This window comes from Acanthochromis polyacanthus, chromosome 9 (genome assembly GCF_021347895.1).
Source record: "Acanthochromis polyacanthus isolate Apoly-LR-REF ecotype Palm Island chromosome 9, KAUST_Apoly_ChrSc, whole genome shotgun sequence".
Taxonomy (NCBI): Eukaryota; Metazoa; Chordata; class Actinopteri; family Pomacentridae; genus Acanthochromis; species Acanthochromis polyacanthus.
In genome coordinates, this window is record NC_067121.1 from 26,395,846 (window position 1) to 26,409,085 (window position 13,240).

The 13,240-nt window shown below is 43.4% G+C and overlaps 3 protein-coding genes across 5 annotated transcripts; 2 read left to right on the plus strand and 1 right to left on the minus strand.

Annotated features, from left to right (window-relative positions):
• The first annotated feature begins 1,963 nt into the window (after positions 1–1,963).
• scg2b (secretogranin II b) lies at positions 1,964–5,332 on the plus strand. The gene is made up of 2 exons (XM_022202134.2): positions 1,964–2,102; positions 2,582–5,332. Exon 2 carries the CDS (start codon positions 2,601–2,603, stop codon positions 4,419–4,421), a length of 1,821 nt encoding a protein of 606 aa, XP_022057826.2. The 5' UTR covers positions 1,964–2,102; positions 2,582–2,600; the 3' UTR covers positions 4,422–5,332.
• Positions 5,333–5,482: 150 nt separating this feature from the next.
• On the minus strand, positions 5,483–10,184 carry ap1s3b (adaptor related protein complex 1 subunit sigma 3b). Of its 3 annotated transcripts, none has more exons than XM_051953704.1 (6): positions 10,019–10,184; positions 8,056–8,234; positions 7,482–7,590; positions 7,132–7,269; positions 6,636–6,681; positions 5,483–6,245 (listed from the first exon to the last, which is right to left on the minus strand). In XM_051953704.1, exons 1-6 carry the CDS (start codon positions 10,019–10,021, stop codon positions 6,142–6,144), a joined length of 579 nt encoding a protein of 192 aa, XP_051809664.1. In that variant the 5' UTR covers positions 10,022–10,184; the 3' UTR covers positions 5,483–6,141. The 3 variants fall into 3 exon arrangements, with proteins under 3 accessions (XP_051809664.1, XP_051809666.1, XP_051809665.1); XM_051953705.1 differs by lacking the exon at positions 6,636–6,681 and adding an exon at positions 6,404–6,465 and having other exon boundaries at positions 6,122–6,245; positions 10,019–10,183; XM_051953706.1 differs by lacking the exon at positions 6,636–6,681 and having other exon boundaries at positions 10,019–10,180.
• Positions 10,185–10,207: 23 nt separating this feature from the next.
• On the plus strand, positions 10,208–13,185 carry LOC110956551 (dehydrogenase/reductase SDR family member 12-like). The gene is made up of 10 exons (XM_022202135.2): positions 10,208–10,547; positions 10,974–11,107; positions 11,184–11,266; positions 11,367–11,462; positions 11,557–11,638; positions 11,720–11,781; positions 11,907–12,011; positions 12,228–12,318; positions 12,527–12,664; positions 12,766–13,185. Exons 1-10 carry the CDS (start codon positions 10,279–10,281, stop codon positions 12,930–12,932), a joined length of 1,227 nt encoding a protein of 408 aa, XP_022057827.1. The 5' UTR covers positions 10,208–10,278; the 3' UTR covers positions 12,933–13,185.
• Positions 13,186–13,240: the final 55 nt, after the last annotated feature.

Sequence of the window (13,240 nt, forward strand, 5' to 3'; positions counted from 1 at the left end):
ACTGACACATGCTGCAGCCGCATGACAATATTTTTAGCCGTAACAAAGGCACAACACGGGAGCATTTCTGACTAATGTGAGCTTGTGCCTGTTAAAGGGCTCCTGAGCTGTGGAAAAAATGTATCACAGCTGTCATTTGCTTTGTGACACATGTTTTATTCTTGCACAAAAGTAACACAAATTCATCGGTCAATGCTATGACCAGTGAGTGGGCTCAACATTTCATCTCAACGCAGTTCTACGTACTTATTCATTTTCAGTAAAACTGATAGAAATCAAAGAGCCTGCATTGTTTCATCCATTTCTTAATGGCCACTCAAGGGAACGTAGCCCTTCTACGAGCCGCTGTGACCTGAAGCTGCAGCTGCCCCTCGGGGTGAAGCTGTTTTTGAATGGAGAGCTGATGTCAGAGGAGTGATGCTGAGGGATTATACAACATCTTACAAACAACACCATGCCTCTCCTTATCTGCCTCTCTCTTTGCCAGCCTTCTTGATCTGTGATTCTGTCTTATTTCTCCTCTGCAAACTGTCTTTTGCACAAACACACACTGAGATGAACTTAAACACACAGCTCACACAGCAGCAGCGAAGGAGGCGGACATGTCTTTTAACGTCAGGAGGCTCTCTGACTCTTCTTAAGCCTGAGAGGGCGAGGAGCTGACGGCACGGTGAAATTAAAAAGCACCTCCACCGTTGTCGACGTGTCCTCCCGGTGATGGTGACACGCAGTATGTGAGGGCGAGGTGACAAGATGAAGTGGGTATGTGAAAAGGATGGAAACACGGAATAAACGAGGGGCAGAAGTTGAAGGCAATTAGATGTGCAATAAAAATGGGAGGCAAGGCTTAAAGGGAAGAGCTTTAACATGTACAGGCTGTCAGAGGTACACTGAGCAGATAGTTAGATTCACTTTAGAGGCTCTGAAAGGGATTTGAGATCTTGGTTGGGCATTGGGGAGGAAAAAATCAGCATTTAATGGGTTTCACTGGGATTGTGGGGGAACATCAGAAATGACTTAAACAGGGAAAACAGGAAACAAGGGTTTTCATTAGTGGGGGAGTCTATACGAATTTGACTTTTCTTCAAGAGGAAATAAATGATCAGGTTCTGCAAAAGTCTTTCTAAAAAGAAATTGCATTTTGAAAGGGAAAAATATGTCATCTAAGTGCTTCTGAAGCATCACCTTGCAGTCTACAGTACAGCTGATGGATTTACTGTATGCTGGCAATGAAGATTCCATTTTTTCAAATGATAACTCCAGATGTTCAAGGGATGATAGATGGTTGAAATGACTGACCAAGTGTTAAGCAAGGCTTTTGATCTCACCATAAACTTTGTCACCACCCATCCCTGACCTTTTATTGGCAGCTGACTTGCCGTGGCCCCTTTATCTTGTCAACCTGCGGAATGCTGGAGCTTTGGCCCCCAGCCGACAGTAGGGTGTTTATCACCATCTCTGTCAGCGGAGAGGGAAAGAGAAAGAGAGAGAGATAGGGCTGCTGAACTGCGACAGCAACTCCAGGGTGGTTTTAGCCTGTGAGTCATCGCTAGAGGGTTTAACTCCTTACATACCAGTGAAAATGCATGTTGTTTTTAATGTCAAAGAAGAGCAAATTTGGGATTTTGGCACATTTGGTGTGCATCTTTTGAGAGGACACAGTCTCACAAAATTGCTGCCTGCATGAGCTGAGTTGAATTCCAACATTTCAAAATCTCCTTTTAAGAAAAAATCTGCACATTTTTAATGCTCACATGAGTGAAGATTCACATAAACCACATAAACATCATGTTCACTATGAGATATGCAGCAGCAGCAGCAGCCCTGTTCACTTGTAAAAATCTTTCTACAGAGAGCTGCTGTGCAACAGACAGCACAGAGAGCTATTTTTAATTCTCTTTAGTATTCCATATCATAAACCTGAATCATTTATATGGATTTTTTAGGACCGGCTATTGCGTGTGTTGTGTGATGACGCGCTGGTCAGGTGTTGCCTCATATAACAGGGGGGAGCTGTCCAAGTGCTGAAACCAGAAGAGAACAGATCCGCTCCTGAGGAGATGCCATACACCTTTACTGCTGTCTGAGTTTCATCGCCAAAGGTAAAACACACATTTTTATAGCTTCATCATTATTCTTTATACACATACGAATTTTTAAATGCGTTAGACGGGAGGATCGTGCTTGTTTTCATGCGGCTCCTCGCAGATCACGACACCTCATGTTAGAATTAAAGGTGATCAATGTGATTGAACGCATCCTCGAGAATCGGAGGCAATATTGAGTTGTTGCTATAATAGGGTTTATAAACAGAGGAGGAAGAGATCGTTTTTTAATTAAGGTACATGTTGTTGAGAGGAAATCGGATGTACAGGTTGCCCATAACAACGCGGGGAGTGATTCATCCAGTGATGCGAATGTATCTCCTCACGCACAGCATCATATCATTCAATTTGCGGAGCGTAACTCCCTGATAGGAAGGCAAATCCCGGATCAAAACACACCAGAGATAACTCCTAGGAGATTTTAGTCTTTCCTCTCAATTTCTGATCACTCATTTCCTTACTTTCTTGTTTCGCAGGTAATACATTTTGCCTATAATGCTGCATTTCCACCACAAGTTGCCCGCGGGGGGAGCCGTGGTCCTGCTCGCCTTCCTTCTCCACGGATGTGCCGTGCAGACTGCGTCTCTCCCCCGCCACTACAGGCTCCGAGGCGGGGAGAGCGAGGGCCAGCCGGGTGCCTACCCACCCAGCTCCGACATGATCAAAGCCCTGGAGTACATTGAGAACCTGAAGCAGAGGAACGGGGGTCGACCCGAGCCCGTGGATTACGATGAAGTGGACAAGTTCAGGGTCCTGCTTCAGCTCGCCTCGCAGCAGGACGAGGGTCCCGGGGAGCGCCAGCCCTCCCCCGGCATGCAGAGGCAGGACATTACCGCTGAGCAGCTGATGAAAGCTCTGCTCAAGTCCCTCCAGGATCAGGCCGGGAAAGACGCCAAGCTCAGCCCCGCATCGGCGCCCAGGAACGACCGCCGCACGCACAGGCACCGCACCAAAGACACTGAAATCCCCGAGAGCGCACCGGTAGATTACGGTAACTTCCCCAGATCCCACAAGAAGTACCCGCTCATGTTTGAGGACGAGGAGAACACAGACGCTTCCAAGCGGGCCACGGAGGACCTGGACGAGCAGTACACGCCCCAGAGCCTCGCCAATTTGCGCTCCATCTTCGAAGAGCTCGGGAGGATGCCCACAATGGGCGGCCAGAAGAGAGACGTGCTCAGGGATGATGATAATGATGAAGAGGAGGACGGGATCAGCCTGAGAAACCAGGCCTACGAGGATGTGGCCGGAGGGGAGGAGTGGGTCCCCGTGGAGGAGAGGGAGGAGACGGAGGAGATGGTGAACGGGAGCCACGAGGAGATGGACCGGGCGCTCGGTGACCAGGAGGAGGCAGAGCGGGAGGAGATGCAGCGCAGGGCCAGCCAGAACCAGGAAGAGGCTGACGATGACACCAAGCTGGTAGATTACTACCTGTTGAAGGTCCTGGAGATGAGCGACCAGACGCAGAAGAGGGATAAGACCGGCGAGCAGAGAAAGAGACTGATCCGCCCCTCCATCGTGGACCCCCGGACGGTGAAGGAGCTGCTGGAGCTCTCTCTGAAGCTCCACGTCCCTCCGCAGGACCTTATCGATATGCTGCTCACGGAGGAGCTCAGGAAGCTCCACCGTGACCCCCAAGCCCCTGCCCGCTACACGGCCGGCCAAACCCCGAAGATCAGGTACTTCAGCCGCAGACTGCCGCTGAAGAGCAAGACCCCCGCCCCGGAGGACATGGACAGAGAGGACTTTTTGGACATCATCGGGGTGGAGACGATCAGCAATGAGTACCCTGTTGTGCAGAGACCGATGAAGACCTCTCCATCCTCAGATAGGATCCCAGTGGCGTCCAACCCTGCTGTGAGTTCAGGGCCGGTTAAAATCCCTCCTCCATCCGGACGCAGGGAGAATCTGTTTTTATCCGAGCTCAACAAGATGCCCCTGAAGCGTCAGGCCGGTGCTACTGCTGCTGCTGATGACGATGATGATGATGGAGACGTGGAAGATGAGGTGACCACCTATCTGGCGGCCAAAATCCTCACAGAGTACCCCAACACCATCACCAAGAGGGACACCCAGGCGCAGCTGCAGGGACAGTTCCCCTACGAGCTATATGAGCGTGCTATGAAGGATTATTTGGGGCAGGTGGACGCTGAGAAAAGGCAAGTGGCCAAGAGGGAGACCGAGGTGGCCACAGAGGAGAGGGTAAAGCCCACGGAGATGCAGGGGAAAGAGGAGATCACTGCCAAGACCTCGGCTCCACAGACCGTGAACGAAGAGGAGGAGAAGCACCGTGAAAAAACAGTGGCCGGGATGTAGCCAGATCCTCCCCTACAAGACGCACGAAATTATGAATATAGTATTTATACTGTCTCAAAAATAAAGTTTGGTGGACGTGGTCTAGTTTACAAATTTCTATTATATGAACTATAGCTGGTATTGATATCATCCTAAACGAAAATGAACTATAGCAATCTTACAAGTCAGATATAATTGTAAAAATAAAATTTAAAAAAAAAAATCTATATATTAAAAAAAAACATGCCAGTCCCTACTTGCTGCAAGAACATTTATGGATATATTATAGTGATACCACAGGAGATTAGAGGAACACTTTGATTTGGATGTGAACCTGTTGTCACTCTGAAATTGCCAGTTTAGCCGAAAGAGTAATCCAAATTTTAAAAATCTAATTATTCAAAGTTTTGTGATGTTGTTCAAAGTTTGCTTACATGAATGGTGTTTGTAAACAGCATTAAAACAGCCCTATATTTTCAACTATAATCGACTGAGTAACGGTTCAAAAAAACTGCTTATTTTTCATCTCTGTCAAACTATTCAATTGCATATGTGAATATTACATGTAAATGATTAAGTAGAATGCTGACTGGGCCTTCGGGAACACAAACATACAGTGTGATGACAGGAGTACATCGGGGATATTACGGGGATTTTTTTTGGTTTGGGGCGGTGAGCTGGGCTAAGAACGAGTGTTGTTGTGACTCGTGATATATTCAGGGTTAGTGGATTTAATGTTATTATTATGGATGATTATTTCCAAGTCTAAATATCAGACCGTCGCCTGCCTTCCGACCCTTTCATACTGCGAAGCTCTGTATTGTTGGCCTACCAGTGGTTGTGCTATGTATGCTCATTTTTAAACCATTTTGTACATGTTCAATAATGTGTGATCAATCACAGATGAATAAAGCATCAGCGGTATTATTTTTCTTCTTGCTGAGTTATGTTGCCTTATTAAAAAAAAAATCACAAAACACACTAAAGCTATTTACCTTCAGAGGAAACTCAGGGATTTTTGGGGGGAATAAAGAGACTCATTTAAATGCACGGTTATGATACAAATGATCACTGGGAGCAGATTGCTTATCAAAATAAACATTTTAATCATCACAGCACAAATTGCACATCATAAAAAACTGACTCACACCCACACAAGCAACTGCTCCTTTAAAAACTAAGGGTCCCCACACATGTAATATGTTAACAGTAAGAAACTTGTCATAATCAGTCTCATACCAGCATCACTTAGTTGCAGATAAGAAAGCAAAACATTGTAACTTCACAGGAGCGTGTGTTTTTTTTAAGGCCGTTTCTTGAGATACAAACTTGACTGGTAGAGTAACACAGCTTTTATTTTAAAAAAAAAAACCCAATAAGGCTCTTTTCAGACTGCAATCATTCACTTCCAATATATTAGCTCATGATTTAAATGTAAATGTGACAAATTTATAAATGTAAAATCACTTCATTGTTATGATTTTCAACCCCTCCCCATCTTCTATCACTACTTCATTTCATTTCAATAACAGCAAACCCTGTGAAAGAAGCTTTCTCCTGTTTTTCACTCGAATGCACGGCTGTGAAAAAACATTAGACTCAGTCTCAAATGGAACTGCATGCAGACATGCTTCAGGCAGAAAGTACGCAGACATTCAATATGCCTTTCCCCCCCCTGCTTTTGAAAATGTTCAGCAGAATCAAAGGAAATTTCATGTTCCATTTCAGAAACTTCTTTGACTCATATACAGTACATGCGGCTCCTGTACTCCTCCCCCGCTGTTATTTCAATGCCCTTTAATCCACAGGTTAAAATGCAGGTTTGCTCATATACTCCTCCATGGTCTAGGAAAAGGCACAACAGGGAGACATTAGATTCTCAGATTTTTAAGAAAAATGATCATATTATTAATATTCACAAGCACACGTCTACACATCACCTGCTATGAAGTGCTGAGCACACCAACACACGGTAGGTAACTAACACAAGCACAACATCTAACCTTTCTGTCCATATTCCATGTCATCCAAACAGCTCCACCTCATACCACTCACTGCTGTCATCCTGAAGCGATAATGGTCAAAATGAATGAGAGGCTACGCACTCCAACTCTACATTAAAAGTGTTAGTCAGCCCAACTCAGAAGCACAGAACAACACACCCAGTTAAACTACCGTACCACACAGAGCCATGAGCCTACAGGGAAGGCAGCAAAGCGTGAGCCAAACACTAACATTTACGCCACGTTCCAGGAAAATCTGTCTCTCCCTCGCAATAATACTGGCAGAGAGAGAGAGAGAGAGAGAGAAAAAGAGATGCAGACAGAGTTTAAGAAAAACAGCAGCAAAAACACAAATCTATGAGAAAATAAAAAGGGAGCAACAGCTAATATCCACATGCCTTTTAGCGATGAGAAAGACAAAGGCACACCAGGGACTCAGCAGCACCATTGTTAATTCAACTCACTACATGACCGAAACTAGTTCACACACACACACAAATGAACTCAAAGTTCCCACATCAGACCAATTTCACATATCTGGGCCTATCAAAGTAACCCACACCCATAACTTCTTTTAAAAAAATAATGCAATCACCTCTAAACTACATCTGAAAACATGTCACTATTGCTTTCGGTACATTGACTCATGCAACAGATGTTACATGACTCACACCACAGGCGCCGTGTTTTGTTGTCAATGCATTTGTATTGCATCGAGCACAACTCACCTCCTGTAACATGTCCGAGGATTCGATGCAGCGATTCACAATCTGTTTGGAGGTTTCTTGTATTTCTCCTCCCAGTAGAAACTCATCCAGGATAAAATAGGCCTTCTCAAAGTTAAAGATTATGTCCAGCTCACACACCTAAGAGGAGACAAGATGCTGATTTATTATACATATTATTAAATCAGAGAGTTTACATCACAGAACACACTTGGGTATGCTGATTTTTTTGATGAGATATGCCCATATAAAGCCCAAGTCAAGAGTAATATGCTCTTGATTTAAGTAACCACCACATTTTAGCGTTACACTTCAGACTATAGCTACATAATGAATACAAGAGAGCGCATTACATTGCCAAAGTATTTGTCCAGCAGCTCCACGTATCGATGAATAACCTCCAGGGCTAACAGCTCATTCTCCTGGTTCTCTATGGCCAAACAGAAGTATAAGCTTGCATACCTGAGGGCAAATGAACACAGGCATGATCATTATGTGGCATTGTGGAGGTAAATAGTGTACAAAAGGGTCATTCCATCAACATTTTACAACAGTTGCTGCTCGACCATCTCTCATTTGCCCGGCATTTTATTGCACATATTATGGATATTTATATAAGTATCTGTGAAATTTGCTCAGATTTCTCATCAATCCATTGATTCAGAATCTGCAGTATTGGACAAAAAGATCCAATAGTCCCTGATTATGGATGAGTTGAAATATGAAAAAAAACAGATCAAATTTCCTTGAAAAATGAGCTAAAATTTGGTCGACAGGCCTTTTAAAAATTAGTAAATTAAATATCTCAGAAGTCTTGCAAACAGCATTTTAAATATCCATAGCAAAAAGCAAAAAGCCCCGAAAGATCTGAGATGGAACAACCCATATTTTATTCAGGGTAAACAAACGTGTGTAGGAAGGACTCACCTCTTGTAAATGATCTTCAGGTCTTTCCAGTGCAGGAAGTTGCAGGAGCGTGGTTGCCGGGCTAACACCATGGTGGTCATGTCTCTTATGATCTTCTTCTTCTCACGTTCTGGAATGGGCGTAAACCATTTCTGCAGACGCAGCTTCCCCTGGCGACTGAAGAGCAGCAGGAAGCGCATCTAAACAGTCGGAGACATCACACTGTCAGCGAGGAAAGCCTGACGCATGTGTGGACGGTGGAGAAGCATGAACGAATACACACACCTCCACACAGTTATTGTAAAGCACATTTTTAACTAGCCGACGCACACACATACATGCACTAAGGGTCAAACAAGTGAACTGCTGTTGGCACGACTCATTAACGAGTAACTACACTGGACAAACACCGTCAGTACAGGGGGAAAAAAAGACAAAACAGGCTTAACAGGCAGAAATGTGAAGGTCAACAAACAATTGAGGAAGAAGTACTTTCCTTTCCAATTTTCAAGTGAGCTAAGGAGCTGCAATTTGGATGTTTAGAGAGTGTGTTTCCGAGCACTAAGAAGGTTTGGCTGTATATCAAAACACTGATTTTACCCCAACTCTATCGGAACCACACCGTTTCCTTTAGGTCTTCCTTTCATTGTTGATGGCAGAGAGGCTTTAAGAGGAAACCGTATTTTGTGTTGAGGCTTGTGGTGAGCTGTTCCTTGTCAGAACTGAGGCTGTCAGACGTAGGAGAGGCTATAAAGCCTTTTTAGACAGCTTTGTGAAGCTGGGCTTCATTAAATAAATGGACTCGAGTTGAAAACGGGCCAATATTTCTTTTAAGGCTGCCACTAATTATTATTTTCATAGTAGATTAATTTGTGGATTATTCTCTCGATTAATTGAGAAACTGTCTGGCCTATAGGAAATCACAAATTGCTGAAAATGTAGATCAGTGTTTCCTAAAGCCTAAGGTAGCATCCCAGGATGTCTTATTTTGTCCACAAACCAACAAAATCAATTTAGTGAATAGGAGGAGTAAAAAAAACAAACAAAAAAAACAACTATTCGAATCTAAGAAGAAGCAGGAATTATTATTATCCGGATAATTAATATATTTTGCTTGATAAATTTTTAGCATTTCTTTTGTTTAAGCAGATATATTATAGGCTCTTTTGAGGGGGGATTTCATGGCTTGTGCAGTTTCACAAGTCTCTTCTTAAGCATTGTCGGGTGGTAATTTAGTTTGAATAATCTGTTGACTTTACACATAGAGTTTATCCAGGAAATAACTTAATAACTTTAATAATTTCAGCCCTCTAGTTTGAAACTGAAACAGATTTTTTATATGCACTGAATTAGCAGTTATCAATGCTGAAATTTGTAATAAAGAAAACGGGTGGTCTAACAATTATTTCCAAAGCTGCACTTTCGTCTGTTGTAACCATTAAAGAAAAACATAAAAAAGAAATTCAGGGCAATACCAAAGTTCAATTGGCCTCGTTAAAAAGACGACATACCAGTTTTTCCACTGTGTTGAATTAAGAGAACAATACAGCTGGAGGAACATTAAGTAGATAATTTGAGTTATATTTAAAAAAAAACAGCTTAGACCAAAAATCAACCATTCCAGTGGTATTTAAGATGCCCATCTGATGGAAAAAGCTCGCAGGCAAATTGTTATGGAAAGTATTAAACTGCCAGCAGAGCAGAAGTCGACGGAAAGTGACGAAACCAGTTTTACTAAAGGGACCGGTTGAGTAAAAAGCTACACCTTTGCTACCGACTGTCGTCAAAAATGATTTAAACTCCAATAAAACCCCGCAATAAAAGCCGAATACAGCTGCTGCTTGGAGGCCTGACAGGAACCAACAGCCCCGGTGTATGAGGAAGTAGTTTTAGCTACCTGTCAGCTACGACAGGTGCAACAGGTGAGCAGCTAGGAGCGGCTAGCTAGCAGTCATGCGAACAAAACAACCAAATAAACACTTACCATTTTTGACCCAAGAGCCTCAAACGTTATCAGAAGATTAGAAAATATGCACTTTAACCCTCACAAGGGGTCAGACGGTCCTGCAGAATACATATCTACCCTCCGAGCCACTGGAGTCAGTGTAGAAGTTGGTTAACTCCGCCCTTCTGGCCGCCGGAGGAGCGACTCGTCACCGTCCCTCTGGACTGGTTATTGTAGCTTTGTATTACAGGGAACCACCTAGTCAAACTTTAACCCACGTGACTGCAGGAAGTACGTTAATGAATGAGCTGAACAAACTTTACTTACTTACATCACTCCACTGTCAGGGTGTGCTTTTTTTAAAAAAGTGTTATTCCAGCGCTGTGCCGGTAGAGAGCAGCAAGTGCCCCTTTCTCCTCCTATTGCCTCATGTGATTCTGGTCTGTCACAGCGTTGCACAAGGACTGGAAAACTGGCACACTTTTATTGAGGATTGTGGAACACTTGCTATCATGTCTATGTACAGAAATACCATCTGGTTTCTGAACGGGATCCATCAATACACAAGGTTAGTACAACATCACTTTGATACATACTAGTAGATGTGTAGTCAAAAAAGAGGCATGCTGTCAACGGATGCTTGGTCTCTGTCACTCAGTAGACTCAATATTGTCAGATCAGTGTGTTTACTGTCAAAATCATAGGATTTATAGGGTATAAAATTATTTTCATGTATTTTATTTAAGCTGCTTAACAGAAGCTGTGATCGCTGTCCGGCACGCATCACTGCACAAACTGGCCTTTATGCACAATTACAATTGTTCTATTGACAGTCTTGAGGATGACATTCACATCATCTGACTCTACTGAAGTTAAAATATGGAGCAAGGCAAACACATTCGATCAGTCTCTGAGCTGTCATTAAAACAAATCAATCACCATCTCTTAACTTTGACACCTGTATTGATTAGTGTGTCTTCTGTGTTGCTTCTAGGAAGGGATATGAGGCGGCATCTAAAGACTTTGAGCCCCAGGATCTGAACGTATCCGTCGTGGGAAGGTCTTTTATGGTCACTGGAGCCAACAGTGGAATTGGCAGAGCAACAGCTATGGCTATAGCCAAGAAAGGTACAAAGTTGGAGAGGTGTGGTTTCTGTCGCACATTTTATATTGATAGAAAATCAGGGTGACATTGTGTTTCCAGGTGGGACTGTCCACATGGTGTGTAGGAACAGAGATAAGGCAGAAGAGGCCAGGACAGACATCGTCAATGAGTCTGGGAACACGGTATGTGCTTTAGGTTTGCACGTATTGATAATATATAGCAAAAAAAAAAGACATATCATAATATGTGAGAAAAATATTGATATTTCTCTTGTTGTTCTAGGAGGTATACATCCATATTGTGGACATGTCACAGACACGCAAAGTCTGGGAGTTTGCAGAATCCTTCAGGAAGCAGTATCCATCACTGAATGTGTTGGTAGGCAAAATACTTTTAAGTCCTTAGTTCTAAGCTAATACTATTAGATGGATTAGACTTAGCTGTTTGATTTTGCTTTTCTTTTCCTTGTCAGATAAACAATGCAGGCTGTATGGTGCACAAGAGGGAGCTGACCGCTGAGGGACTGGAGAAGAACTTTGCCACCAACACAATGGGTGAGGCCTGATTCTAACAGTCAGAAGAGTGTCAAACTGCAATACAATTTTTAAATTTGTGACTTTTTCCTGTCTTTGTAGGAGTGTATGTCCTCACCCAGACTCTCATACCACTTCTACAGAAGAGCCGTGACCCAAGAGTGGTATGATTACACAAATACGTACAAACGGAGTCTTCATTTGCATCATGTGGACAGCATAATGCCACTTTTGTCCAGACTGTAGTGGCTGTTGTCTAATCACAGTGATGTGACTCTTTCTCTGTTAGATCACTGTGTCCTCGGGAGGCATGCTGGTCCAGAAACTTAAAGTGAATGACTTGCAGTCCGAGAAGGGCTACTTTGATGGTGTTATGATCTATGCGCAGAATAAGGTAGGAGATGAAGATGGGATCCAGAGTAGGAGGCTAGCGTTGTAAAAATTAAGTTTCCATATGTCTGAGTTAATTTAAAATGTTTATGTTGCACTGTTTTGGTTTTACTCAGCAAAATCTGTGATAAATTTAAAGGCTTGAAGATGATAGACATAAGACATCCAGGGAAAAATGGTGACATGAAATGAGATAGATCAATGTGTTGTTTCTTCACAGAGACAGCAGGTGGTGCTGACACAACAATGGGCCAAAGCCAACCCTGTCATTCACTTCTCTGTCATGCATCCAGGCTGGGTAGATACACCAGGTACTGACCCAGGAGGGGAGCAACCCAAAGGACCAGCAAATTACTGTATTACTGTGGTTTTTCTGTGTTTAATTCATCCGTTTATTTATCATTCCTCAAAAAAGCCTCTAAAAGAGCTCACAAAGTTTTGTATGTTTCCAGCTCTGTACTTGTAATATTAACCTTACACATACAGCAGTAACTGTAAATGATTTCTTCTCGTTTCCAGCTGTTCGCTCATCAATGCCTCAGTTTCACCACATGATGGGGGACAGGCTGCGCGGTGTAGAACAAGGAGCCGACACCGTTGTGTGGTTGGCCCTGTCTAGGGTCGCCTCTAGAACATGCAGCGGGCAATTCTTTCAAGGTGAGCAGGGCTGTTCAGCAAGTTTCTTCAGCCTTCTCAGGTGAATTCAGACTTCGCCAACATGTGGTGTCACCTGTCCTGACAGATTATTTGTGTTGCAGATCGTAAACGTGTTCCCGTCCACCTCCCTCTGGCCTGGACTCACAGTTCTGCTGAGGAGATCCAGAGTTTCATGACTCAGCTGGAGACTCTGGCCCAAGCCATTCAGTTACAACCCGATGTAGATCTTAATGGTCCCCTGAGCCCCTCCAGACCTCAGTTTGTCTAGATTCTGTTACATCACATGCCACTGAACCTTTGAAGTGTTAGTAACCACATGAGCAGTTACTGGAAAATGCAACACACCTGTCGTATTTAGTCTTATGCACCTCCTAACCCTATATATTAATTATACAGATGGTTACATTTAGTGTCACTTAAATTGACCTGTGCTGCCAAATGGACTGTTTGCTCTGAAAATGCCATGAATTTCTGAATAAAGACTAAGTAACTGGAAGCATGTGAAATGTGCCAGTTGTATAGATGGTTTGTGGGATTCTGATTTCTGACTTTTCATTTACATTTGAAGAATTGCAT